The sequence below is a fragment of the Prunus mume genome, linkage group LG2 (assembly GCF_029339155.1).
Source record: "Prunus mume cultivar Tortuosa linkage group LG2, ASM2933915v1, whole genome shotgun sequence".
Lineage (NCBI taxonomy): Eukaryota > Viridiplantae > Streptophyta > Magnoliopsida > Rosales > Rosaceae > Prunus > Prunus mume.
Window position 1 is genome coordinate 26,157,935 of NC_142699.1, and position 25,749 is coordinate 26,183,683.

At 35.8% G+C, this 25,749-nt stretch overlaps 4 protein-coding genes across 4 annotated transcripts; 2 read left to right on the forward strand and 2 right to left on the reverse strand.

Annotated features, from left to right (window-relative positions):
- Nucleotides 1-2,235: 2,235 nt before the first annotated feature.
- Nucleotides 2,236-6,871, reverse strand: LOC103324269 (vacuole membrane protein KMS1). The gene is given in 9 exon segments (XM_008226310.2): nucleotides 2,236-2,860; nucleotides 2,978-3,087; nucleotides 3,090-3,153; nucleotides 3,337-3,453; nucleotides 3,873-4,030; nucleotides 4,250-4,549; nucleotides 4,766-4,844; nucleotides 5,353-5,564; nucleotides 6,502-6,871. Coding segments are annotated over 9 exon segments (1,275 nt in total). The 5' UTR covers nucleotides 6,581-6,871; the 3' UTR covers nucleotides 2,236-2,704.
- A 5,028-nt stretch (nucleotides 6,872-11,899) lies between these two features.
- Nucleotides 11,900-16,269, forward strand: LOC103324270 (linoleate 9S-lipoxygenase 5). Its single transcript, XM_008226312.3, has 9 exons — nucleotides 11,900-12,313; nucleotides 12,419-12,714; nucleotides 13,352-13,589; nucleotides 13,699-14,037; nucleotides 14,147-14,232; nucleotides 14,323-14,430; nucleotides 14,545-14,858; nucleotides 14,945-15,208; nucleotides 15,292-16,269. The coding sequence occupies exons 1-9, from the start codon at nucleotides 12,082-12,084 to the stop codon at nucleotides 16,058-16,060; spliced, it is 2,646 nt and encodes an 881-aa protein (XP_008224534.2). The 5' UTR covers nucleotides 11,900-12,081; the 3' UTR covers nucleotides 16,061-16,269.
- Nucleotides 16,270-18,723: 2,454 nt separating this feature from the next.
- Nucleotides 18,724-19,568, forward strand: LOC103324271 (photosystem I reaction center subunit II, chloroplastic-like). The gene has a single exon (XM_008226313.2). The coding sequence runs from the start codon at nucleotides 18,807-18,809 to the stop codon at nucleotides 19,446-19,448; it is 642 nt and encodes a 213-aa protein (XP_008224535.2). The 5' UTR covers nucleotides 18,724-18,806; the 3' UTR covers nucleotides 19,449-19,568.
- Nucleotides 19,569-20,954: 1,386 nt separating this feature from the next.
- On the reverse strand, nucleotides 20,955-23,192 carry LOC103324272 (Haloacid dehalogenase-like hydrolase (HAD) superfamily protein). The gene is made up of 7 exons (XM_008226314.3): nucleotides 22,973-23,192; nucleotides 22,792-22,857; nucleotides 22,602-22,699; nucleotides 22,358-22,483; nucleotides 22,071-22,280; nucleotides 21,842-21,907; nucleotides 20,955-21,442 (listed from the first exon to the last, which is right to left on the reverse strand). The coding sequence occupies exons 1-7, from the start codon at nucleotides 23,031-23,033 to the stop codon at nucleotides 21,260-21,262; spliced, it is 810 nt and encodes a 269-aa protein (XP_008224536.2). The 5' UTR covers nucleotides 23,034-23,192; the 3' UTR covers nucleotides 20,955-21,259.
- Nucleotides 23,193-25,749: the final 2,557 nt, after the last annotated feature.

The window sequence follows — 25,749 nt, forward strand, 5'->3', positions numbered from 1 at the left end:
GGGATTGAAATCTTGACATGAAAAATACATCCCTCCTCCCCCACCATCTGTTTGCTTTCCCGCCACAGAAATGAAAGGAAAGAGAGGTGGGGTCATGGGTGGGACCCAGAAGAAATTGCAAAAATAAAATGCATCGGACAAAGATAGCCGTGTAGTAGATGTATATCGTGTATTTTGTACGGAGACAGCAATGTTACAAAAATTAAGGTAATAAACAAGAAAAATCGCAGATGCGGGTCCCGCCCAATAGCCATGTCAGCAGTCATGTCAGCCTCGTCCGACAAACCTATGTCTCATTTCGCGTTGTTAATGCATAATATTAAGCTTAATTGCCATTAGATATTTTACGAAAATAAATAATCAAATTGCATCGTCAACAAGGAAAATGGCCACATTTAATGTAACGCCGCCCCATCATGCACTTGTGGCCCCACTGCCACCCGGTTCCTTCTTTCTGTTTACGGGGTTTACGGTGACAGCGACGTCGTTTCAGCATTCAGTCACTAACCCAAGTAGGAGGGCATGTGAGTGAGAGAGTACTCTGATGTGACCCTTGGTCGGCCAGGCCACTTCTTTTTTTTGCTAGAAAATGTTGTTAATTTCTCTAAGGGTATTTCCGTAACTTCAAGGTGGAAAATTTTATTAGAAAGTTTTTGGCGCTTCTTTTTCATTGTTAGTACTTTGATTTCATACTTGTGGTCAATTCACAGCCACATAGTCAAATTCTTAAACTTAACTTTTGTATGAAATTAATTAACCTTCAGGGTTGTTAGACGGGCGATTGTAATGGGTCTAAAGAAACTCATCCGTCTTTAAAGTCTGAATTATCACAAATGTTAACTAGTAGAATTCTTTTTATAGAAATTTTAAGATTGCATTCATAATTCAATCAACAAAATCATTAGTTACAAAAGACCAATACAAACTAGCTATAAATGACCATTACAATAACGAAGCGGTCTAACATCAAAATTACGACAATCTGATGCGCTTCCACTAACTATCATGCATGATTGAAGAAATTTTGAGATAAGCATCTCAACTAAAATTACAAACTCAAAATAATTAAAAATAGATAAAGCTTGAGAAAACCAAATTCGGTCTACCTACTCGAATTCATTAGAAACACTTAATTTACAAATAATTAATTAGGTTCTAAGTTCACTTTGAAATATTATACGCACTTGACAGGAAGGTGAAATGTGAAGTTTGTCTTGTCGCTTTCAAAAATATATATATAAAAAAATGAAGTTATTTAATACTTTATCCATGCAGTCGAGAATTGAGAAATGAATAAGAAATGAATGAAGGCATGAAAATGGTTAGATGACTAGTTGAGTCTGTATATTTGTATAATTCAAACAAAGATACAATTATAATATTTTTTAAAACAAAAAGAATCATCCCCACATTGTTTGTTCCACTTTGGGAACCTTAAACAAATAATAAATAAACCAATAATAGTTGCATGTATGCATTGTCAATAGGCCTTGATTAAAAAATTAGGGAAATCTAATAAATTACTCCTCTCTCTTCAATCAACCCCAAAAATCTGGTCAAATCCATGTTCTAAGATTTCATTCATTCATTTGCCCCCCTCCCCTTAACCCCAAAAAAAATAAAAAAAATAAAAATATGCATATTAAGAATAAGAAATTATTTTCTACACATGGATGGACTTGGTTATGCTGTCCAGGAGAATAATACATTGGATCTCCCACAGCCTACAGGTTTAATATTTGGTGCTTCCTCAGATAAAATTATCCCCAAACCGGCCCTCCCCCCTCTCTCTCTCTCTCTCTCTCTCTCTCCAAAGAACATTATAATTTAATATTCATGGCCAAGTGCAATAGATTAAGTGATATGGGTGTTACACCTGTGCTGTGGGTTGTATTTTAATCTACTTGTTGGCTAAGGAATCGAGTAGAAGGGCTAAAGATGAGAATCAAACCATGATCTTGGGAACGTGAACACAAACTTCAATACCAATGCTGACTGGACTGCTTCTCATAATTTACTACTTGGAAATTTTATTTTATGTAGGCTTTGTTCATTAATATTATATGATGAACAAAAGTGATGCTTTCATATATGAAAGTGTAACTAATCTAGCTGATGTGGTGCCATTTTGAGTTTGGACTTATGTTTTTTGTAGTGGATTCAACAGTGATTATTGTGGAAGAAATGGGGTGAAGTAAGTATTTTTATATTTAAAGAATATGAAAGACTGGAATGTATAGAATCTCCAAGATGTAATCTTGTCTTGCATTGCAAAGAATAGTAAGATTTCCAATTTCTAAATTTCAACATTAGTTGACAATGGGGTGAAAAAACCCACCCTAAGTAATGACTCCCTCCCCCAAAATTACACATAATAAACCTGCAACGTCTACAGAGCTCCATTAGATTCATGATCCTATACAAGCTTCTTCTAACAAGGACATGCACAGAGCATTTTGGGGAGAGACCAATGATGACTTCCGAAACAGCTGTGTCTAGGAATTTCTATTGCTTCTACTTCAGAAAAACGGAGTAGGATAAAAGAACAAAAGAAAAAGGAAAAAGAAAGAAGAGCAGTACAGCCGTTTTAAGGGACATGGTGGAACGTCATGCGACTGTGTGATGTTCTAAAAGGAAAAAAGAGAGAAGAGCAGTACCGCCATTTTAAGGGACATGGCAAAACATCATGCAGCTGTGTGATGCTTTACGACTTCTTTGTCAACAAAGCAAGCTCCTTTTCCTGCTGCTTCTTCAGATACCTCTGAGCAGTTGCATTCACAATCTTGACAAAGAAGTTGAATAGCATAAGCCAGACCAGAGTGTTCCAAATTGATGCAAAAGAGAAATCCCACGTTTTCACCTGGCAAGGATTTTAAATTAGACAAATTGAAATAAATCCAGCACCTGATATCAATCAACACCATAAGAAGTTAAAAGTCCATTTACAACAAGGATGCCTTATCAACAGTTGAGTTACCTTGATATTTGAGGATACAGAAGAAGCTGTGAGATATTTTTCTTTTGCCGCATCAATTTTGGCAATGAGGTTAGGCAGGACAGCAGCAAAACCAGGAATGAGACTGAAAACCAAATCAATTCATTCTCTATCCAATTAAGAAGTTGATTGTTGCAAACTGAGATGATGAAGACCGTCTGCATAAAAAGAAAATAAACAAACAAAAACCATGAATCAGAAGCAAATAGGGAACATTTGGACAAGCCAAAACAAAAAATATAATCAAAATATCTTATTCGAAGTAAGAGGTCTAAGAACAAGTTCGCATAAATGGAACCAAAACATGGTCAAAACTGTGTAAGAAAAGGAACTTAACAAACCTGTAGATGAGTTTTAATAATTGCCTTTCCAATCACTGTCGCAAGGAAAAATTTCCAGAATGGAATACCAAATTGTCCACACATAATGCCAGCCAGGTCAAAAAGAGGATTTGGCACCTGAAAAGTATCCACGTTAACTGGCAGGTTACAATGAAAACAGTACTGTACGCAATTTTGAGATAAGCATAACAGTTGTTGCATTCTAAGATCAAACTAGAATTTAAACAGTACAAATATACTAGAGCACCAACTTTAATTAAAAGTTAGATTTAGAAGTTAGATTTAGAAGAGAAACGATGATTCATGCAACTACTGGATGGTAATAGAAATCCAAATATCATTAATCTGTTAGCATACAACATGACACACGCACATGAATATTTGTGTAATATTACAGAAGAAACACCAATTATCTGTAATGAAGAGGAAACAATAGAAATCATATGGCAAAGAATAAAAGGTCACTCCGATGAAACAAAAAGGTATAATTTATGAAAGCCACTCTAGTAATGAAGAAGAAAGATGTTCAAACTAACCGAAGCAAGCACTAAGATCGTAAAGAAGTTCAACTGTTGTGAGTGTGATAGAAGCCAGCGTTTGACTCGGTTTAGATGAGTAGCTATGAATCCTGTTCCTTCATCTGAGGGGGCATCCAATTCTTCCATGCCATCCACTTTGTTGCCAGATAAGCTTGCTACATTAAGCAGTAAACCAAAAGCAGACCAGAATTAGATGCATAAATCACATAGATCATTGGATGAATAGTGTCCTCCATCCCTTCAGTCCATTTTGCCTGTATGACATCCTCGTACATGCAAAATGGATCTTCATCCAGTTTTCATTATAAAAAAAAACTTAGCACAAAAATCTTGGTTGTAGGACAGTTTATCAACCTACAACTTGTTCTGCTTACCTGCTCTTGAGATAAAATATGGAGGAAGCTCTCCAATTGCAGTCCCAACACCCCACAAAACAGCCTCTAGCTGGACCTGAGGTAATATGCTGCTAAGTGGAACCCGCAAACCATGTAATGATGGAAACAATGGGGGCCCAAATTCAGAGCAGTCTTTCCCAAGCCAAGAAGGACCTCTTTTTAGCTGTATTGTATCATAGGGAGCACTTTTTAAATCAACTCGACCACACTGCATCGCCTTTAAAGTAAAGAAGGCAATATGAGGACCCAGATATAGGACAAACGTGTGCAAACCAGATCCTGAAGGAAAAATAAGCAAAAGAAGACAATATTATGCTTCCATTCAATATCAGGGAGGTTACATCAATATATACAACGAAAGATGTTGTTGAATATTTAAAAACAGATACAGAAGAGATGCTCTTTCTTGTTCCATACTTTTTCCATGTTTTAATTACTTGCACCATCAGAAAGCCTTATACAAAAACAATGATTCATAATTTTCATATTGCTTACCAAGACCAATTGATGATGCAACTCCAAGTGCCACCCACCATAGCCCGAACTGGAAATATTTGAGAAGTTCCTCAACATGCTGCAGAATCATTCCATCAACTTTTAGCATTTAAACAAAACAAATAAGATTAAATGCCAACACCAGTAAGAAACATCACGGTTAACCATCAGAAGGGTATGAATAAAATGTTCCTGGGCATTAACATCCTCACCACACAAAGTAATGAGCTTTAAGATTTTTCACAGCCTTTAAATATTTTTAAAAATATTTGAATACTTAAAAAAATTAAGCATCAGTTTTGTGAAGTGATGCTACGAATAAAAAATTAAAAATCATTTAGTTAACCAAATTGGAGGTAGAGATTTGTTGTTGGTTCATAAAAATAAGTATCCTTCAAGTAAGAAAGGGTTTAGTTAACAGTTAACCCTAGATTCGCATCCTATCAGGAAGCAATATAATTACCATTAAATAAACAACCCTAAAAGAAATGAACATAATTTCAGCCAGAAAGATCTTTGGGGTCCATCTTAAGAACATAGCACCTTATCAAATATGATATCACTAATATAATCTACACATAAAATACCTTCTCATGAGGGCCATCAATGGTCACTAGAAGAACTCCAAATGACGCTACGACGGTACTCAAAAGCATAAGCCAACCACCTTTTGCCAACAGATACGATATTGAACGCTTCACATATTGAATTACAGCCAAAATGAAAAACTTCAATGTTCTGAAGGGTTGTGTTGTTAGTGTCAAGTTTTCTAGTTCCTCTTGATGCTTCTCACTGAGCCCTGAAACAATATGCAATTTAATCAGCAAAAGCATTTAAGACGGAAAGGACCTTTCAGCTTCCTTTAGAGAGTGATGATGGAGAGTTGATTCCTTTTTCTTTCTAATCTTATTTACTACTAATCTCAGATAATATTGAAGCTTTTTTGACAAAGCGTGCACAAAGAAAAAAGGGAGGGGGCGCGGGCAAAATAGTATTTTTCAGAATGAAGTTCTATGTTCTCTATAAAAAGAAAGTTTCAAAATTTATGAGAAAGAGAGATAACAACTGTAACATTAACAAGTGGTGCAAGTATACAAGTTGAATGACCATGTTTATATCTCCAAGATGGAAGCTTTTTAACTGAAAGATCACAGAAAAACATGTACCAAACAATTTCGCTCATCTAAACTAAAACGAACATTGGTATCTTATGTTTTCATCGTCCTACTAAACTAAACACACTCTCAAAATCCGTTAAGTCCAGAACCAATAGAATTGCAGTCTGTCAAGCATGACTGCACAAGAAAACGAGCAATACCCAACCCAATTCGTGATAAGCATCAATAGCATTCTCATTGTTTTGAATCCAGTACCTGCATAGCTTAGGACATTAATCTACATAGTTCAGATCCTATTTCGCCTAATAGAAGTGTTTGCTTGAGGCCCTGTTGGCCTATAATGTTCTACTTCATTGTTCTATATGGAAACCACTAAATGAATTTTTCTATCACCTAACCCCCACCTCCATTAATAAACCAAAAATTCTGCTTTTCTCCAGAATATCCAAAACTTTGAGACCTAAGTTCAATTCATTTAAGTTCTGAATGAATGAAAACTCAAAAAATCAATCAACATGAACTTCAGACTTAAAACGAAATCAATTACAGATTCAGAAATTCCAGCATAAAACAAAAAAGCATAATGAATGAGAAAATTAGAGAAATTGAATAACTTGCCTGAGATCGAAATTTCCGTGCGCTGAGAGGACGAAGGTGATGACGAAGAAGAAGAATTTGCTTGTTTACGGGACCCCATTAGAGGAGGCTCACATGCCACAATCAAAAGCTCCCTCTTTTATTCATGAATAATATGAAATTTTCATATATGTTAATCTTCCTTTTTTTATTTAAAAATAAATAAAAAAAGGGTTGTAAGAGAATAAGAGATTGGAGTGAACCCAGTGCTTGAAAGTCTGAAACTGGATCAAACAGTTGAATCAAAATTTCAGATCTAAAGGACCCAAAAATAGAGAGAGATGGAGAAACCAAAAATCCCCAGAAGTTCGCGTGAAGTGGAGCTTTTATATCTTATTTCATATATGAATGTGCGCGTGTTATTTGGTTTGTGCATATATATAACTGAAGCTTTTTTTATATTTATTTTTCATCAACGACAATAATATATACAACTTATTACTATCCTTTTTGTTTTCTTCATTAGCAAAAAAGTTTCTTTTTCTTCTTAAGTTTGCTAATTAATAAGGATGTATCCTTCAAATTGGTGAAGAAAAGTTTATTTCTTTTGCCTTTTCTTTGTTAACTAAGTTTATCATGAAAAGATTGGCCGTAAAATACTTAATACTCTTATTAGTTCATATGTTCAAATTAGTTTTTTTAGTATTTCAATCCAAACTAAAATAAGTGTGTAGAATTTAACTTGACTTTTAGTTAGTAATGACATCCCCACGTTACAATGATCTTTCAACAACATCAACAAAAGCTTATTTTATGATGTGATCTTTCAGTGTCACTAGAATGATTTTGTATCCTTTATTAGCAACATCGACTTTGAAAATTAATAATATATATATTTTTATAACTTACATATATGCTAGTTTATTTCACAATAGTTGCCCTAAAACTATCTTTTTCATCTTTTCCTTTTGTTCTTTTAAACTTCTAGTTCACTATTCATTTTTTAATTTGCACTCTTTAATCTCAATTGTGTTGAAGAATATAAAGTCACACATCAAAAACTTGACTAAATAAAATATAACATATAATAAATGGTTCCACTACTAATATCACCGAGGCTTTTTGTGATAAAATATCACACCTACTTGGCTTTGTATATGGTTAAGTTAGGGGACAATATCGGCGTTGCTAATAGTGGGCCGTTGACCCGTCTCTTTGAAATTTAACTAATTGGACTAAGCACTAAGTGCTTACGATTTGTAATTTTTTCCTCTAATTTCCTCTATATCTTAAACTATAGATTAATACATGATGTATCATTTCTCTCTTAATCTTTGTTTTATTTTGTAATATTCCACTATAAAATTATTTCCAACAGTCAAAGACTGTCAAAGTACAACTTCTGTAGCAAAGTCGGAGTGACATAAATAAATGGCACAAGAGAATATCAAGACACGCATTATGCATACGTTTACAGATTACTTGTATATTAGCCATTTCAAGCCAAAAGGCAAAAGAAATAATAAAAAGATGGTTGGCTGTTTCCATTCTAGGATAATATAACTCAATAAAAACACTCCATAATTATGTTGCAATTGCCTATTTTGTTTATTTATTTATAGCTATAACCTTATTTGCCGTGCCTTTCAGTGAAGGCGAGAACCAACTTACTGAAAGTTCATTTCACCCATTTTTAGAGCCACACCATCTAACATGTTTTTTTTGGCTAAATTTTTTTTTTAAGAAATAAATTTATACTCACCTTTTCTTTTCTTTTTTTTTGCTAAAAAAGAATTGTACCATGATTTAGAAAGTCGTTGCATTTGTTATTTCTGACTTGAAAGTTAAAACAATTTAATGCCCAATTGTTTCTTATTAAAAAAAACACTGCGAAGGTCCACGGTTCACGAAAAGGTCCATGATTCGTGCTCTAGCATTCTTGTTGTGTGTGTGTAAATTCAATATATTATCGTCCCTCTTAATACGAAAAGTTTACAAAATAATAATAATAATAATAGAAAAGAAGTAATCAATTTTTGCGATCGATATGGACTTAGTTTTGTGAATTAGTGGTATCATATCGCATATGGTCTTGTATAAAGGACAAGCATTGCGTGTACGCCTAGGCACTTTGTAGCTTTAGAAGCAAGGGATAAAGATGCTTGTCCATGGGAATATCCCATTTTGTTATATGCTACATACATATAGCTATTTAAGTTGTTCCTTCTTCTAACATGTTAATCGTATCATGCTAGTTGTGCATGCATAAGCATATATATGCTATTAATTAGCATATTCCATATTCCAGTATCATACAATAATTTTTCATATAAACTTCTTTTTATTTGGCGTTGTAAGGCAACATCCGATACAGTTTAAAAAAATTATAATTTTTTAAGTTCAAACCAGTGAATAAATCAGGCTTTGGTATTCTTTTATTGATCAGCACATGCCTTTCCCTCTTGGTCATTCTGTAGGTGAAGCTTAAAGAAAGGTCAAAGAAATGGCGTTATAGAAAGAGAGAGGTCAGAGAGAGAGAGATTTAGGGCAATAACAAAATTGCAGTCCCTATGGTATGCTACATAATTTATAATTTTCATGTATCTTTGACTTAAAATAATCCAGTTGTTAGGTTGTGATGTGATGACATAAATTATGCATAAACTCAAATCAAAAACTAAGGTCAGATTACAAGTCAAGTTCCACGTTTCTTTTGGTCAACAAATCAAAAGCAGATGGGTAATTTATTATGAATATTTGGATCCACGTGACTGATAAGTATTTCTTTCTTTTCTTTTTGGGTTTTGTTTTATAGCGAGTATTTTAAGATTAACAAAGGTACCAAATCGAATTGTTGTTATTTCTGTATGGGTCAAGCAAATGTGATGTCCAGGCCTAATCTTCTTTGCAGGCCTCAACTTAGTGTGTGTCCTTTGTACTACAAAGGCCTAGCTCAGCCCATTTAACTTTGGGATTGTTCATCAGAGTGTGTATTTTATTAGTTGGGGAATTAATGTTTTTGCCTAATTGTTTAAATATTATTGAGAGCATCTCTACCTATTTCCCAATTTGTTTTGTGTTAGATGCTCATAGTGACATATCAATAGAATTCTCCTTTATAAAAAATTTGTGCGCGCTTGTTCAACCCTACCTACTTTCATCTCTTCTACATGTTACGTTTCGCCCACATGAATGTAAGGACGATACGTATTTATGATCAGTTCGATACTTTAATGTCATTATGGTATGGTGGTGGCAGTGTGACTTTCTTCAATGCACATCTTGTCAGCTCTTCAAACTTAAGTAAAACGTTGTCATCGACCTAAAATTGTTTAATCATAAGAGTCACGATTGATAACAATACCAAGTTTTTGTTTGAGACAAAAGCGATAAAAGGATAACTACAAAGTGGGGACAACAATGATCAAGAGAATTAGGCAAGCATATTATTAATGTTAATGGCGCAATATTAAATAAATACTCATGTAATGTTGGTTTATGATGCTTAGTATGAGCTCGGTGATCATAGCATTCTAGGGAATATGTTAAATTCCAATGAGAAAATTTTCTCTCTCTTTTTTTTTTCCTTCTTTTTTTCCTTCCTTTGAGGGGCATGTGGTGAGGTGAGCGTGAGGCCGGTGCTTTCTCTTTCGGTCGGAGGAGATGAGGGGCAAAATTTGATTGGTTTTCAGGTTTCTTCATTTTGGTTACTTTGCATTTGATTCCTTCCTTCCATGGCCAACAAGAAAAGGAGGGAACAAAACAACTCCACGGACTAACTTCATAGTCCCATTTGGTATATACGTTACACTTTGACAATGTAAATTTATTTTAAATATTTGGTCTATTACGTTGACAAGCTGAAAATTGGTTAATAAAGTTCATAATATAATTATATATATTATTGCTTACATTATCGACAAGACAACTGGTAGGTAGAAGGATAAACAGTTAATTCAAAATTATATAAAAAGTTATCAAAATCTTGATAATGAAAAAGCTCCCTAAATTTCAGCCAAAAACTATTGAATTCTATTCATGCATCTATCTTCATGAAAGGTGCATGAAGCCGTATGAACACATGTACAAGATGTACCATTATATCGTAGTATTCTTTAATTTCTAAAATGAAAAAAGGATGAGTTGTGAAATTATAAGCACATAAGTCAAAGACTAATAATTGATATGTTTACGCTTGGATTAAGGAGAATAATCGGTCAACAAATTCGCTCGATTTTTAAAGATGGAAATTGTTTTTTAAAAAATGAATAAAGAAGGAAATGCAACACCAGAACTTTTCAAAGACATAAATTAAGCCGCTTGATTATGAAAATCCACAAATTCGCTCAATTTTTAAGTATGAAAATCTCTGCTTCGTTCCTTGACGAAGTGTTACAGTAAAATGAAAGTGGACTAGGCACGAGAAGAAGTGGCCATTTTGGCCAACAGTAGCCCAAAAAAAGAGAGAAAAAAAAAAAAATAAATAACTGGCCATTGCCCTTTTGTGGGGTCGCACCTAATTAACATATCATGGGACCAGACATGATGAATTTCAAGCATAACATTACATTTTGGTAAGTTTCGCAATCTGAGTTGATAGATGATTATTACTTTTACTGCCCAACCAAAAGACAGGCATGCTTTTAACTCCACGTGATCTAACTGGTACAATTGATCCTCACTTGTCACTTGTTTCTAAATTCAATATATATGTGTCGAAAAGAAAAGGTACAACATTTTTTAAAGACACAACAATCCCTATACTGTGTCTTTGCAATTTCAGAATGCCTAAACTGACCACGTAGTTGATTACATCTTTGATTACAGCATCCCTCATATGAGCCAGAGAGACTGTAATGAGGAATTAGAACAAGCGAGTTATTATTGAACGACCGGATTATACCCCTCAACACGCCCTCTCATATCAATGCCTAAACATTTGTCGACAGCCCACATCCCATATAATATTATTGAATTGAAAAATTAACAACCCTTCTTAAGAATAATAAATTTAATTAGTATATAATATAGACCATACTACAAGACCCCTAGGAAGCATCCATCGATTGACGGGGCATCATCAAACAAAGAAAGAAAAAAAAAAAGTTTTTGGAAGTCCAACGGGACATGTCAGACCTAAATCAACGGTTAGTGTGAATGTTAATGTGAACTAAAATAATTCACACGAGGAACAAAGTTCATTAAATATATTCTGACCAAAAAGAAAATACATTAAATATACCAACATGCATATATTGTATTACCAAAGAAACAAAAATCAAATACGTTTTACAATTATATGTACTGATTAAAAAAAAAATGATAGCGAATTGGGTTTGCCAAGATCGAATCTTGTTCTTTAATTATCTACTAATAAAGAGATAAAGTTTGAAAATTCCATCAGGACCCCACTATTAGTTGTCACTTCCAAGTCAAAAATGCAGGGAATTATTAACAACCATTAGAAACACAATGAAAGCAGAGAGCACCAATACAAAAATTTGCTCTCATTCTCATCATCTTTCTCAAATTTGGCTTTATATATACCATTAATATTCATGTTGAGCATTGGGTATCTCAATTTGTAGTTGCAGATCTTCTTCAACTGCTGAGAGCTCTCTCATGGGGAAAGTGATGGAAGCATTTTGTCTGAAGAACAAAGAGAAGCCAAATAATAACAACATGGTGGTGAGTGGAGGAGGGAGCAGTAAAATCAGAGGAGAAGTGGTGTTGATGAAGAAGAATGTAATGGACTTCACTGATATCAGAGCCTCATTCACTGATAGAATCTTTGAGCTCTTGGGCAAAGGTGTTTCCATGCAACTCATCAGTAAAAGCCAGCCTGAACCTGCAGGTCAGCTTCTCTAACATTTGCTAAACTTCTTTTGTTCAAGTTTTTGCAACAACCCATGACTTCAATTTTGACAAAGGTCAAAAAATGTTTATTGATCATTTGCAGAAAATGGGTTGATATCAAGAGGGAGGCTTGGAAAGGTAGCATACCTGGAGAAATGGCTTACAACCATTACATCAGCGACGGCGGGAGAAACTACTTTCACCGTTTCCATGGACTGGGAAAACTCCATGGGAGTTCCTGAAGCTTTGCTGGTTAAGAACCATCACCACAGCCAATTCTACCTCAAGACAATCACATTAGAAAACGTTCCGGAGCACGGTCGACTCCATTTCATCTGCAATTCCTGGATATACCCTACACGGTATTACAAGTATAATCGAATATTTTTCCCCAACAAGGTAAGTTCAGTTTGATTTACATAAATTCCATAAGATAACATGTATCTGGGAGAGAGATTGTCCATTTATGTTCTTTTTTTTAAATTTAAATTTTTTATAAAATGTTGAAGTTCATGCAGCATGCTTTGTCAGTTTTCGATTAAAAAAAACAAGGCTTTGATCTCTTTCATAACATGATGAATTGGTTTTAGCATCATATCTTATCCGACCCATGTGGTGAGATGTGCTATGATTGTTTCTTTCGAGTGTACTTATTGGAAGCTAAAACTTACTTTATCTGGAAAAATCGAAACATCTATATGATTAACTTTTTAATGTGGAAAAGTCATTCTCTAATTTACTTTTCCAGCTAGATTTGCACTAGGTCTTTTCATTATTGGATTGGCTTCATATTTCTTTAATTGTAGAGTTTTCTTCTGTGTATATAAAAACATTGTAACTTATGATGTGCGTGTGGTTATATTCAATGGCTTTTTCTATGGGGCCATAATTCCACAATTTCAAAAAGTTACAGCAAATTTGGTCTCTCTCTTCTTCATTGAAATGCAGAAATGAGAATTAAACCAACGTTTTGCTATAATTGGGTTAAGGAACTTATGTGAATGCACTAACCGAAAACTTCATGTTTCTGTGTTAGGCCTACCTGCCATTGGAAACACCTCCGCTATTACTCCCTTACAGGGAAGAAGAACTCAAGAATCTCCGGGGGAGTGGATCACGCAAGCTGAAGGAGTGGGACAGAGTGTATGACTATGCTACCTACAATGATCTGGGCAGTCCAGACGATGGTCCAGAATATGCACGCCCTGTACTTGGTGGATCGGAGTATCCATATCCAAGAAGAGGAAAAACCGGGCGAAAACCAACTAAGACTGGTTAGGAACATAAATAGAATATGAACAGAGATTGTTTATGATTGAATGGTTCTCAGATATCTTAAAACATTCATAATGAATGACCAATTTTTCTTTATGCTTGTAACAGACCCCGATTCTGAGAGCAGACTGGCACTACTAAATCTAAACATCTATGTTCCAAGAGATGAGCGGTTTAGCCATGTTAAGTTTTCGGATTTTATTGCCTATTTCCTGAAATCCCTGGCTCAGGTATTGCTTCCAGAGCTGAGATCTTTGTGTGATAAAACTATCAATGAGTTTGACACCTTTGAGGATGTATTTAATCTCTACGATGGATGTATCGAGCTACCAAATGGGCCAACACTGAAGAAAATACGGGACTGCATCCCTTGGGAGCTGTTTAAGGAACTAGTTCGCTCAGATGGCGAGCGATTTCTCAAGTTCCCATTGCCTGATGTGATTAATAGTATGTAAAAGTCTTTACCCCTATGACTTGGTTTCAGATAAGCTAAATTTTTTAGATTTTTAAACATGTTTATACACTAAACTACGAAGGTTTCATGATATAATTGCAGAGGATAGATCTGCATGGAGGACAGATGAAGAGTTTGCAAGAGAAATGTTGGCAGGGGTGAGCCCAGTTAACATTGCCCGCCTCCAAGTAAGATACAAGTTTCACTAATTCATTTGACTATCATAATCATACAGCTAATTTAAGTTGTTCGATACATCATTGAAATTCTATCGGCAGGAATTTCCCCCGACCAGCAAGCTAAAACCTGATGTATATGGGAATCAGAACAGTTCAATAAGAGAAGAGCACATAGAAAAGAACATGGATGGCCTCACTGTTGAACAAGTACTAATCATGCTCAACTTTCTTGCAGTCTACCATTGCGGGTTAAACCATCATAATCTAATATTTATTAAATTCATGTAACATAAGTAATCATTTCTGCCCTTTGTTGTACAGGCGATGCAATGGAACAGGCTATTCATATTAGATCATCATGATGCATTAATGCCATACCTGAGGCGAATAAACTCAACACACACGAAGACCTACGCCACCAGAACTCTCCTCTTCCTGAAAGAAGATGGGACATTGAAGCCTTTGGCAATTGAGTTAAGCTTACCACATCCACAAGGGGACCATCACGGTGCTGATAGCAAAGTTTTCACTCCAGCACCAAAAGGCAGTAAACGCATTGAGGATTCAGTGTGGCAGCTTGCCAAAGCTTACGTTGCTGTAAATGATTCTGGCTATCATCAGCTTATCAGCCACTGGTATGAAGCCTAACAAAGAAAGTGCTGTATTGTAGCATCAGGTAGCAGCTTGGTTCTAGTTTACAAGCTTCTAATTTTATTTGCAGGTTAAACACCCATGCTGTAATAGAGCCATTTGTGATTGCAACAAATAGACAGTTGAGTGTGCTTCACCCAATACATAAGCTCTTGCAACCCCACTTCCGGGACACGATGAACATAAATGCCCTAGCAAGGCACATCCTCATCAATGCTGGCGGGGTGCTTGAGAGAACAGTCTTCCCAGCTAAATTCTCCATGGAAATGTCATCCGCTATTTACAAAAACTGGGTATTCACTGAGCAGGCATTACCTGCTGACTTGCTCAAGAGGTGAGCCAGAAAGCCTGAATTCAAATTAATAGATTTCAACTTCAATCAAACTGAATTTCTTTCCACCTTCTGTTTGATTTCAGAGGAATGGCAATTCCAGACCCAAATGGCCTTCAGGGCTTAAGACTTGTGATTGAAGATTACCCGTTTGCTGTTGATGGGCTAGAAATATGGTCGGCTATTGAAACTTGGGTTACTGAATATTGCTCTTGCTACTACAAAACAGACGATGAGGTCCACAGTGATACTGAACTCAAGTCATGGTGGACAGAGCTCCGCAATGAAGGCCATGGCGACAAGAAGAAAGAGCTATGGTGGCCTAAGATGCAAACAAGAGACGAACTTATCCAATCATGTACCATAATCATATGGGTGGCTTCTGCCCTCCATGCAGCTGTTAATTTTGGGCAATATCCTTATGCTGGCTTCCTCCCTAACCGCCCAACTGTAAGCCGCCGTTTCATGCCTGAGGCAGGCACTGATGAATACGCTGAGCTTGAGTCAAACCCTGACTTAGCCTTCCTCAAAACAATAACATCCCAATTCAACACTCTCCTCGGTATATCTCTGATAGAGATTCTATCCCGACACTCAACTGATGAGGTTTATCTTGGGCAAACAGATAATCCTGAGTGGATTTCGGATGGTAAGCCCCGAGCAGCATTTAAGAAATTCGGAGAGACACTGATGGAAATTGAAAAGAGAATTGACAAAAGGAACAAGGATGAGAAATACAAGAACAGAGTTGGGCCTGTCAAGATGCCTTATACATTGCTGTATCCTAGCACCTCGGACACAAAGAGAGAGGGTGGACTCACTGGGAGAGGAATTCCCAACAGTGTCTCTATATGAACTTTTTGATCTGCATACTACTAGATGGATAGATATTTTTGAAGCAGTTATAATTATTCTAGTGTGAAATGGTCGTGCAACTAGAGTACCAGATAGGATTTTTGTACCTGTCATATTTTTTCTTTATCATAATCTTCTACCAAAGTGGTTGTGCAGATTGTATATACTATCTTAGTGGTATGAATGAATTGGTGTTGTGCATGTGTGAATTATATGTCATTCTCAGAACACAAAAATGAGAGCACTTAAAACTGTTATTAATTTGCCTACAGAAGAGAAGACGAATCGTTCGAATCAAAAACCTGAAAAGATGCTTGTCTGCTACATTACATTGCCTGTATGTCAGGAGCTATATCTGCACCATTTTCTTTTGCCAAAACAGTATCTGCATATTTGCATAGAACGAGCTTACATTCAGTATAACAACAAGCAAGCAATTATGAGAGATAAAATGAGAGAGAGAACTTACTCAATCTGCAAAGTAAATTGCACAACATTGAAGAAGATTTTGCAGTCTCGACTCTTTAGCCTCTCCTGTGACTCACCGATTGGTTGCATGTACCACGTGTAACCTTCTTGACTTGCCATATGCCTTACCATTTTTCTTGTACCAACAAGGATGTCAATGATGTTGCTGAAGAAGACAATTATGCGCGAGTGCCGTAGCTTTTTCTTCGGGGCAGATGCAATTGCTATATCTATAGAGAAAATAGTAGCCTTGGGGAGAATTGTGAATTTGTGATGGCTTCTTGTGACCTAGTGGGTATGAGCTGACCCATTTAGAGGTGGTCAAAATCCGAAGCCCATTTTTTATTTAAAATTGTGACGGATCTTATGATTAAAATCTAAGTTGCTAGTTTATTTATATATAAATTTTAAAAAATACAATCCTATTTTTACACCCATCAATATTTCTAAAATATCATTTTAATTATTATCTCATTTCCTCTCTCCTTTATTCTCTATGCTCATGTCTTCTCTCTCTCTCTCACGGCCCACACATCTCTCTCTCATTTTTATTCTATCTTATTTTCCATCTCTTACACTCCATCTCTGTCTCTGTCTCTCATGTTTACTGAACTAAAACAGTTTTTTGTAGTAATTTTTATTTTTATTTTTGTAAATATGGATTCTGTGAATATAATCACATTTATGCTCTTAGCTTTCTACTATTGTAAATAAACTTTTTCTCCAGAGTTATCCAACGACCAGAAATCTATTGAACTTTGCAATAAAATCGTGCTCTTCAACATCCATTCTGTTGTTTTCTTCTTCATAAACAATTTGACTGAATGAATAGAAAAGAGAAGAAAATTATTTGAGAATTGAGTTCTGAGCACTGAAATGCCTTCTTCACCTTCTCATGAGTAAGGAGTCGTATTCTTGTGTGTTTTTCTCTCTGTCAAACGATAGGGTTACTTGAGAACTGAGAAGTCTGCGTTTTTTTTTTTCCTCTTTCTTTTTCCTTAGTCCTTCTAAGTCATTTTACAATATGATTAAATTTGTCTTTAAAAGTTTAAAGATAAGGTGAGTGAGAAAATATGATAGGTAGGTGGAAATAGCAACACTCAAATCTAAATAAGTTAGTTTTTTTTTTTTTTAAAGTTTATTAAATTCAACATGAAATCCGAACAAAAAAACAAACTTACTCTTCGTTTGGATGAGAGAAAATAACTTAGATTTAGCTAAAAGTCAAGAATTTAAGAGGAGAAATTGACAATTTCATTGTTTGGCAACTTAAGTGTGGAATTTATTAAATGACGTGAGGAAAAATTGTGAAAATTGGGGCATCAGATTCCTGAATTTAATTTCCATCAAAACAGACGTTATTTCACAATTTCCATGGCACTATTTATAAAATTTCATTATTTACAAAATTCAACATACATAAATCCAAACACTGAAAATCTTCAATTGCCAGAAATTGAAATAATGGAAATATAAATTCCATCATTTTAGAATTTTATGTAATTTTCAATTTACTTCATCCCAACGAATGGTAATTGTTTTCCCATCTTTCAAAATATGAAAGATCACAATAGTTCATTAGTCTACTTTATTAAGAAAAGTCTTGAGTTCAAATCTTATAAAGTTATTAATATAATAAAACAAGAGCAAACAATTGATCAAAATCGAACTAATATGTAATTAATTTGTTTTTAAATATAAACGATAATCTAAATTACTTTCTCACACATACTACTAAAATATAATGGGAGTTGAACTTGTTATTGGTATACAAATAAATGTCCTTTTTCACTGGACTAGACGGTATAAAGTGTGTATATTTGTCAAAACTATATGTGCACCAACACACACAACGCTCATTACCATAGGTCGTGTCACATATGTAACAACTCAACCAAATAAACTCATTTCAAACAAAATATGAATATGGGGGATCATTTTAAGACCCCAAAAAAAAAAAAAAATTAAAAGTCAAAGGACAAAATAGAAATCCCAATTTAGCTTCTCCCTATGGATTTTACAAGATGACCAGAAATAAGATACGCAAAGAAGCAAAGAAGAAACAAAAGAGATTAAAATGAGGCACAGGTAGGCCAGCCAACGTATCAGAATCACAGATCCTAATTGGTCCAACCCATATCACCTTATCCAAACCCAAATCCTCACCACCCACATCAAATCCTTCTAACTCTCCCAACCAAAATCCTCCATAACCCCATAAACCAAAACAAAAATTATACCACAACCATCTCTCTCTCTCTATCTGTGTCTGTCCCTCATGGCCATGGCAACACAAGCCACCCTCTTCACCCCAACACCCTCAGCCCCAAAGACCAGCGTTGAGCGCTCCACTGTCTCATGGAAGCAATCAGTGTCCTCCTCCTTCATGGCCCCAAAGCCACTCATGCTCTCCTCCACCACAAGAACCATGAGGATCAATGCAGCAGCAGAAGAGAAAACTGTGGCCCCACCAAAGGAGGCTCCAGTGGGCTTCACCCCACCAGAACTCGACCCAACAACCCCATCACCAATCTTTGGTGGCAGCACAGGAGGGCTGTTGAGGAAAGCCCAGGAAGAAGAGTTCTATGTGATCACATGGGAGTCTCCAAAGGAGCAGATTTTTGAGATGCCAACTGGAGGAGCAGCCATTATGAGGGAGGGTCCTAATTTGCTGAAACTGGCCAGGAAAGAGCAGTGCTTGGCTCTTGGGACAAGGCTGAGGTCAAAGTACAAGATCAAGTACCAGTTTTACAGGGTGTTCCCTAATGGGGAGGTTCAATATTTGCACCCAAAGGATGGAGTTTACCCTGAGAAGGTGAACCCAGGGCGCCAAGGGGTTGGCCAGAACTTCAGGTCTATTGGGAAGAATGTGAACCCAATTGAGGTCAAGTTCACTGGCAAGCAAGTTTATGACATATAATATGTGATTTGTGTGTATTTTTAATTGTATTTACGATCATGATGACTATGTGAGTATAATTTGTGTTTCTTGTAATTTGATTTCATTAAAATGCAATTTCAGAAACATGATTTGGGTTAATGTTTTTTTGGTTTTGTTTTGTATATGTCATGTATATATATATGTATATATATATATATTATTTGCCATAGATTATTAGTTAGATAACATCAGTACATGAAAATTACTAAATCAAATATATACACGAATGATGATGATAAGAATGTTATAGATTGACAAACCCGTCATTCGCCCCGAATTTAAAAGCTTGACGCAGTATTTCTGAATCTCCTTATATTTACACCTTTTAAAATTGTAATCTAACTATATCCAATGAAGAGCTTGTCGAATAGCTAACACCTCAACTTGCAAGACTAAAGACATTTCTATAGGAAATGAGCCAGCTAAAATTGCATTTTCGGAATGGTTTCTGATTAAGAAACATGTAATAGCAGCCTCACCATCAATAATATTATTAATAGATTCATCAAAATTAAAATTAGCTGATGGGTTCCCTCCATATTCAATATAATTCTTGTATTTCCATTGTTTCAATTAGCTTCACATATAAAAGTAACTTTAAAATGACATCCTTATGATGATGTGGTAACGGCCAGTTGGTCAGGGCAGTGAGCCAGCCCCCTAAGTTCGAGTTCCTCTCCAAAATCATTGATATGCAAGTAAATGTCATTCTCTACTGAGCTAGACCTTGTTGGCATGTTTAATGCACGTTTAGTTTAATAATTTAGTACTAACAATTAGGGTTAGGCAAAATCGAGTTGAGTTGGGTTGGTTTCGCTACTCGACCCAAGTTCATTAAGTTGGGCAGCTTAACATGTAAATGGGCCTAATTTACCAACTCAACCCGCTAAAATTCAAGTTAAGTTGGTTAGCTAGACCTGTCTTGTTGGACCCAGTTCATGTTTAAATAAAGTTTTGGTCTTACATAATTTCTTTTTCTAAAGGCCAGGGGCTCAACGAGAGATCACATAAGCCCATTGGGTTGAACAAAAAATCAAAGTTTATATATATTTTCATAGAAAATAATCCTTTTACAAATTAACAAGAAAAAAAAAATCATTTTTATACCTAGCAACCAACAATAATTTTTACTTATTTTATTTGTTCTAGCAACCAGCAATATATGATGTGATAGACCCAAATAATATAATGTGATAGCAACATTCCCAAATCCGTGATTTATATAATATGGAAATTGTCCATGGATCACTATCCAAATAATAATATACCTTTCATCAAACAATAACAATAATAATATAATGTCTCTAGAACTTAATTTAAATCAAGATGACAAGTTTGATGTTGCGAGTCTATCAGCTAGATACCCTCCTTTTGAGGCAGTACAAAAGTTAAACGAAAGCTTACATATAACTATATGAACGGAATCAAATTTTTTTATAAAATTAACGATCGAATCACCAACATTCTTATTTTAAAATTAAAAGATTTCAATACCAAAAAAAGGAAGCATCACTTTCTTTGCTTAAAATAACACTATTATTTATTGGTACATTGCATAGATACACTTTTTGGATTTGGAAATTTATACTTTTAGGATATGCTTCCATATGCACAACCCATACCCATACCCATACATATTAACATATTATGCACATATTATGCAATATTGACATAATTAAGAAAAATATGTACATATACAATGGGCCCAACCCAAACCCCAAAGCCCAAACCCAACACGAGCCAGCCAGCAAGCAAAAACATCTGGAAGGTGGAAAGGCGAGTCAACTCGATCAAGCTCCAACAGCTGTGGTTGTGAGAATGGAATCGACCTCAATGTCGCTTCTGGTGCGGCTGATCCTTTTGTTACTACCACCATCTTTTCCGCCTACCCATACTTCTGAAACTGCTTGCGCCAGGTTGTTCACGTTCTCTAACACGTAATCTGCTTCTTTGCTTTTCACGGTTTTTCCAACCTTCATTCCAACAGATGATGTGAATTAGTACCAAATTTACCATTTTAACAAAACCTTGCATTGCAAGTTAGGTGGATTTTTATTCTATTCAATGAAGTATTTTTAGTAACGACAGCGTATCATGATAAGGACGATGACTGATTGACTGTATCAAAGTTATTCTCGGTAGAACGATGTGTCACAACTCAAACGTATTCTTTTAGGTAATATTTGAGTTAAAACTATCTAAATCATTTTTACTTTCCCACCCCACTTTAGCGCTTTATTCCGGACAAGAAACCACTTCAATGGTGGCTGGCGCAATTACATCGAGACTATTATGCGCTGGTATGATACACTCTTCCAAAATATTGTACAAATATTTACAACAGTAACAAATTTTAAAAATCAGTTAATTACCAAAACGGTGTGTAGACCCACGGCTTTCCCGGCAGCGACGTTACGGACATTGTCATCCAGAAACAGCTGCAACACGAAAAAAGACAAACGCGTCGTCAAATCAAAATCGAAATCAAATCTTTCAACTTCACAGTTCAAACCTCCCCCGCCTAAAAATCAATTAAACTAATCACAACTACCTCCAAATTGACAACCGAATGAGAAATAATAGCGTGCTTCGTGGCCTTACCGTACGACTAGGATCCACCTCGGCGACCCGGAGCGCGATCTCCATGGCTTCCATCGACGGCTTCAGGACCACCGGAAACTCGTCAGGCCGAGTCGAACTCTGCAGTTTCGGGTTCATCGTCTCGAAGCATATGATCTGCTCGAAGCAGTCTCTCACTCCCAGACGATCCAATGCCTTCACCGCGTGCTTCCGATCCGAATTCGTAAATATCTGCAACAAATTCAAATCAATCAATTAGTTTCTTTTTCTTTAATTAAAATTTTGTTTTTTGTGATTTTGGCGCTTACGATTTTTCTCTGTGCGATGCTACGGAGGAGGTTTCGGAGTTGAGGATCGGGCTTGATCCGATCGTACGGCAACCTTCCGTGCACGACACTGTGGTAATCGTCCGCGTCGATGTCGTAGCCTAACGCCTACAGCACAAAAGAAAGCAACAAAAAATTAATTTTTGAAAAATGAAAGAGGGAAATAAATTATTTTGCGGTAAAAAAAAACACATTTTAAAAGAAAATAATGATGATGAATTATTACACGTAAGCCGGCGAGGGTGCTGCCGTAGCTTTTGAAAAGTTCAACTCGAAGACTGGAGGCTTTGCTCTCCGGGAACCCGCATTTCTCAACTAGAAAATCTGCATTTCAAAATACAAATTAATTTAATCTTGAATAAAAAAATTTATTCATTGTTAAGTTTTGAAGAAAGTGAAGGTATGATTTCTCGCACCATCGATGTTCGTCTTGCAAGCTTCACCTAATCCAGTGTTGGAAGGGTACAGAGTGTCGTCCAAATCTGTACAAAATTAAGCAAATTAAGGGACAATTAATCGATCATATCATCCAAGATTTAATTATGAGCTTGAGAATGAGTTAAGGATTCTGGAATTGTGCGGGAGAACTGCGCGTACCGAAGATGAGGCAATCGAAAGGAGAAGAAGAATCGCGAACAGAGGAACTGCAGGAATCCATGTCAGGCTCGGAGAGAGATAGAGAGAGAGAGACGGAAAGAAGAGCTGAGAGCTGTAACCGAATTTCGAAGGCTAAGAGAGCGGAGAAGAAGAAGATTGGGGGCTTTGTGAAAAACGTGGAATGCAATGTGACAAAGGGGAGGGCGTGGAAGATGAGGACAGGTGAGGCATTTATACACGCATATAGGGAGGGAGCAAGGACACGTGGAGAGTAGTGATAGGATAAGTTCATTTATATATTTACCCTATGAAATACAATAATAATATGGACGCGGATAGAAAGATGAGAATAGGAAGACTGTTGCTGACTAAGACCAAGAGAGAGAGAGAGAGACTAACTCACTTCGAGCCCAAATTATACCCCTCCCAACACAGCAGGTAGCAATTTTTGTGGACGAAACTACACTCACTCGTTTTCTGAGACAAATGTTTTTCACGTTTTGATAATCGGATTAAAATTGATTTTATCATAATTTAGTTCAAAGATTTTTATTTTACTTTATTTTATACAAGTTGTAGTTTATATTACTCTAAATTAATCTAATCTGTAAAGAGAAGAACTCAAACTTAAACGTAAAGAGGTTGAATTTACTATATTAACTAATTGACCTAATACAGAGTCTACAATTCAAAGAGTTCTGGTGTGCTAAAGTGGAACTTTAATTAAAGTAAGTATAAGGGCATTTTAGTAACTTCGGAAGAACACTGCATACGTGTCCGTCTCGCTCAGAAACTTCATCCAATTGCATGTGGAAAAGGTGGCAGATTTTTTTATACCAGAAGCTCCCAAGGTGATGGTGGAAGTCAATCATTATCTAAAGATACTGTCAAATTCCATGTGAACCGTCCATATAAACATATAAACATACGTATTTTGTTGGTGTTTTTTGATGTGGTTTTCATTTACACTCAGTCAAATTCTTCCTGTCTTTTCCATTTTAATATCTCACACCCTAGCATAAAACGAACGAATATCTAATATTTAGGGGGTGTGCTGAGTAAATTAGTGATTGGAAGAAGAAAGTCCCATTTCTGAAACACCAATTTTATACTGAATTAGATATGTTAAATTAGGGTATCAAATGAGTTGTCTTTGCACAAAGTCACTTTTAGCCTAACAAATGGGTGAGCTTATCTTATCTACACACCCATGATTTTGTATCCACACACCTATTTACGGACAATTGGGTGAGCCTAGCTGGCCGTATAACCTCTAATATCCAACCCACCATGGTCGCAATAGAGTTTTCCTAATAATGAAATTTCCATTTATATATAAAATAAAATAAAAAGATTGATGCATCATGTTTTTGTTTTTTTGTTTTTAATTAATCACATAGATTTAAGCTTAAGACATCTTCCACTAAAGTGACGTCGAACGAACTTTAATTTGTAATTTAACGAGTACGAGTATTTATTTTTTTCTTTTTTCCAACAGATAAAATAGAGAGGTAGCTTCTCCACTAAGGAACTTATATATGCTGGTCCTTTCTTTAGGTATAGATATATACCACTAAGGACACCATATATGCTTCTCAAAGATTCCAAATAAATTTGATGTTGAGATAGATATCTCCTAATTAGAAACTTAGAGTCCAAAAGGCTAGAGACATTTATAATTTGATGCTTTCAGGCTTCCTACGCTAGAGGGCATTATACACGATTTGGACCCTCATGAAAATAAAATAACATCTATCTTTTTATTATCAAATCAATGGTAGAGCTTCTAACTCTAATTATAAAGTATTTGTTCTTCATACTTACGATAAAAGTTCGATTCTTTCCATTTTATTATTTGTTGAAAAAGACCACACGCTAACTTCATGAGGTAAGGGAACTCCATATGTTTTGCTTGACAAATGAATGAGACTCCTATTGTCAAGTATGTTTGCTTTGCTCACCAAACACAATCGATTAACAACAAAAAAGAAAGCGATTAAATAATTTAATAAGAACATGACAACGCGGTCTGTGTCATAAGTGATGCTGCTTGTGATTAACGACGGTGATGGAGGGATGTGGGAACCAACCACAGACACGGTGTGCATGATGCAACCTCGATCACCTCATGTATTCTGATTCCCATTATTGCCTTCATAATGCCCATAAAATTCGTTCAACGTTGAAATTGGTAATTGGCTGTAGAGAAAGGGGAAATGACATCTGACTCCTCACAAGCCAACGACAAAACAACGCGAAACACGATGATTGATGACGATGCAGATGCAGGTGCAGGTGCAGCCTTTCATATCGTCCTTCTCTTGAGTTGTAACAAGAAAGTTGAGTACTGTGATCAGCCTTTGAGATTCTTCTCTCACTCACACACCATATCTGTTTCGAGTAGTTAGTGATGAAAATATCTATAGAGATATCGGTGTATCTATGGCTGGGAGTGATAATATCAGTGGCACGTAAATAGTGACAAACTTTGCCTTATCCTTTTAGGTGAAAGTACTTCTAAAAAACCCTAGCTTTACAAACACCTCAGCTCCCGTGTGAATTAGGTTTTAATAAAATACTTATAAATCATCAGGTTAGCTGCTCAACTCAATTTTTTATGTCTTATTGGTGCAGAGGAGAGCAAAGGGGTTATGCTGTTCGAACTCTAATATTGGATAGTGGGATTGAACCTCTCAACATGCTTATCCTCCAAATCCATAACCCCCTTGCACATACAGCAATAATAAGCCTCTAAATCCATCGAAGGCCCAATCTCT

Excerpts from the sequence above, each read along its gene's own strand:
- LOC103324270 (XM_008226312.3), top strand. The coding sequence starts at position 12,082 with ATGGGGAAAGTGATGGAAGCATTTTGTCTGAAGAACAAAGAGAAGCCA. Across the intron at positions 12,314-12,418 it reads AAGCCAGCCTGAACCTGCAG|AAAATGGGTTGATATCAAGA; the intron begins GTCAGCTTCTCT and ends GATCATTTGCAG. Across the intron at positions 14,233-14,322 it reads TTAACATTGCCCGCCTCCAA|GAATTTCCCCCGACCAGCAA; the intron begins GTAAGATACAAG and ends TTCTATCGGCAG.
- LOC103324271 (XM_008226313.2), top strand. The coding sequence starts at position 18,807 with ATGGCCATGGCAACACAAGCCACCCTCTTCACCCCAACACCCTCAGCC.
- LOC103324272 (XM_008226314.3), bottom strand. The coding sequence starts at position 23,033 with ATGGATTCCTGCAGTTCCTCTGTTCGCGATTCTTCTTCTCCTTTCGAT. Across the intron at positions 22,858-22,972 it reads TTTCGATTGCCTCATCTTCG|ATTTGGACGACACTCTGTAC; the intron begins GTACGCGCAGTT and ends AATTTTGTACAG. Across the intron at positions 21,443-21,841 it reads TGGGTCTACACACCGTTTTG|GTTGGAAAAACCGTGAAAAG; the intron begins GTAATTAACTGA and ends GTTGGAATGAAG.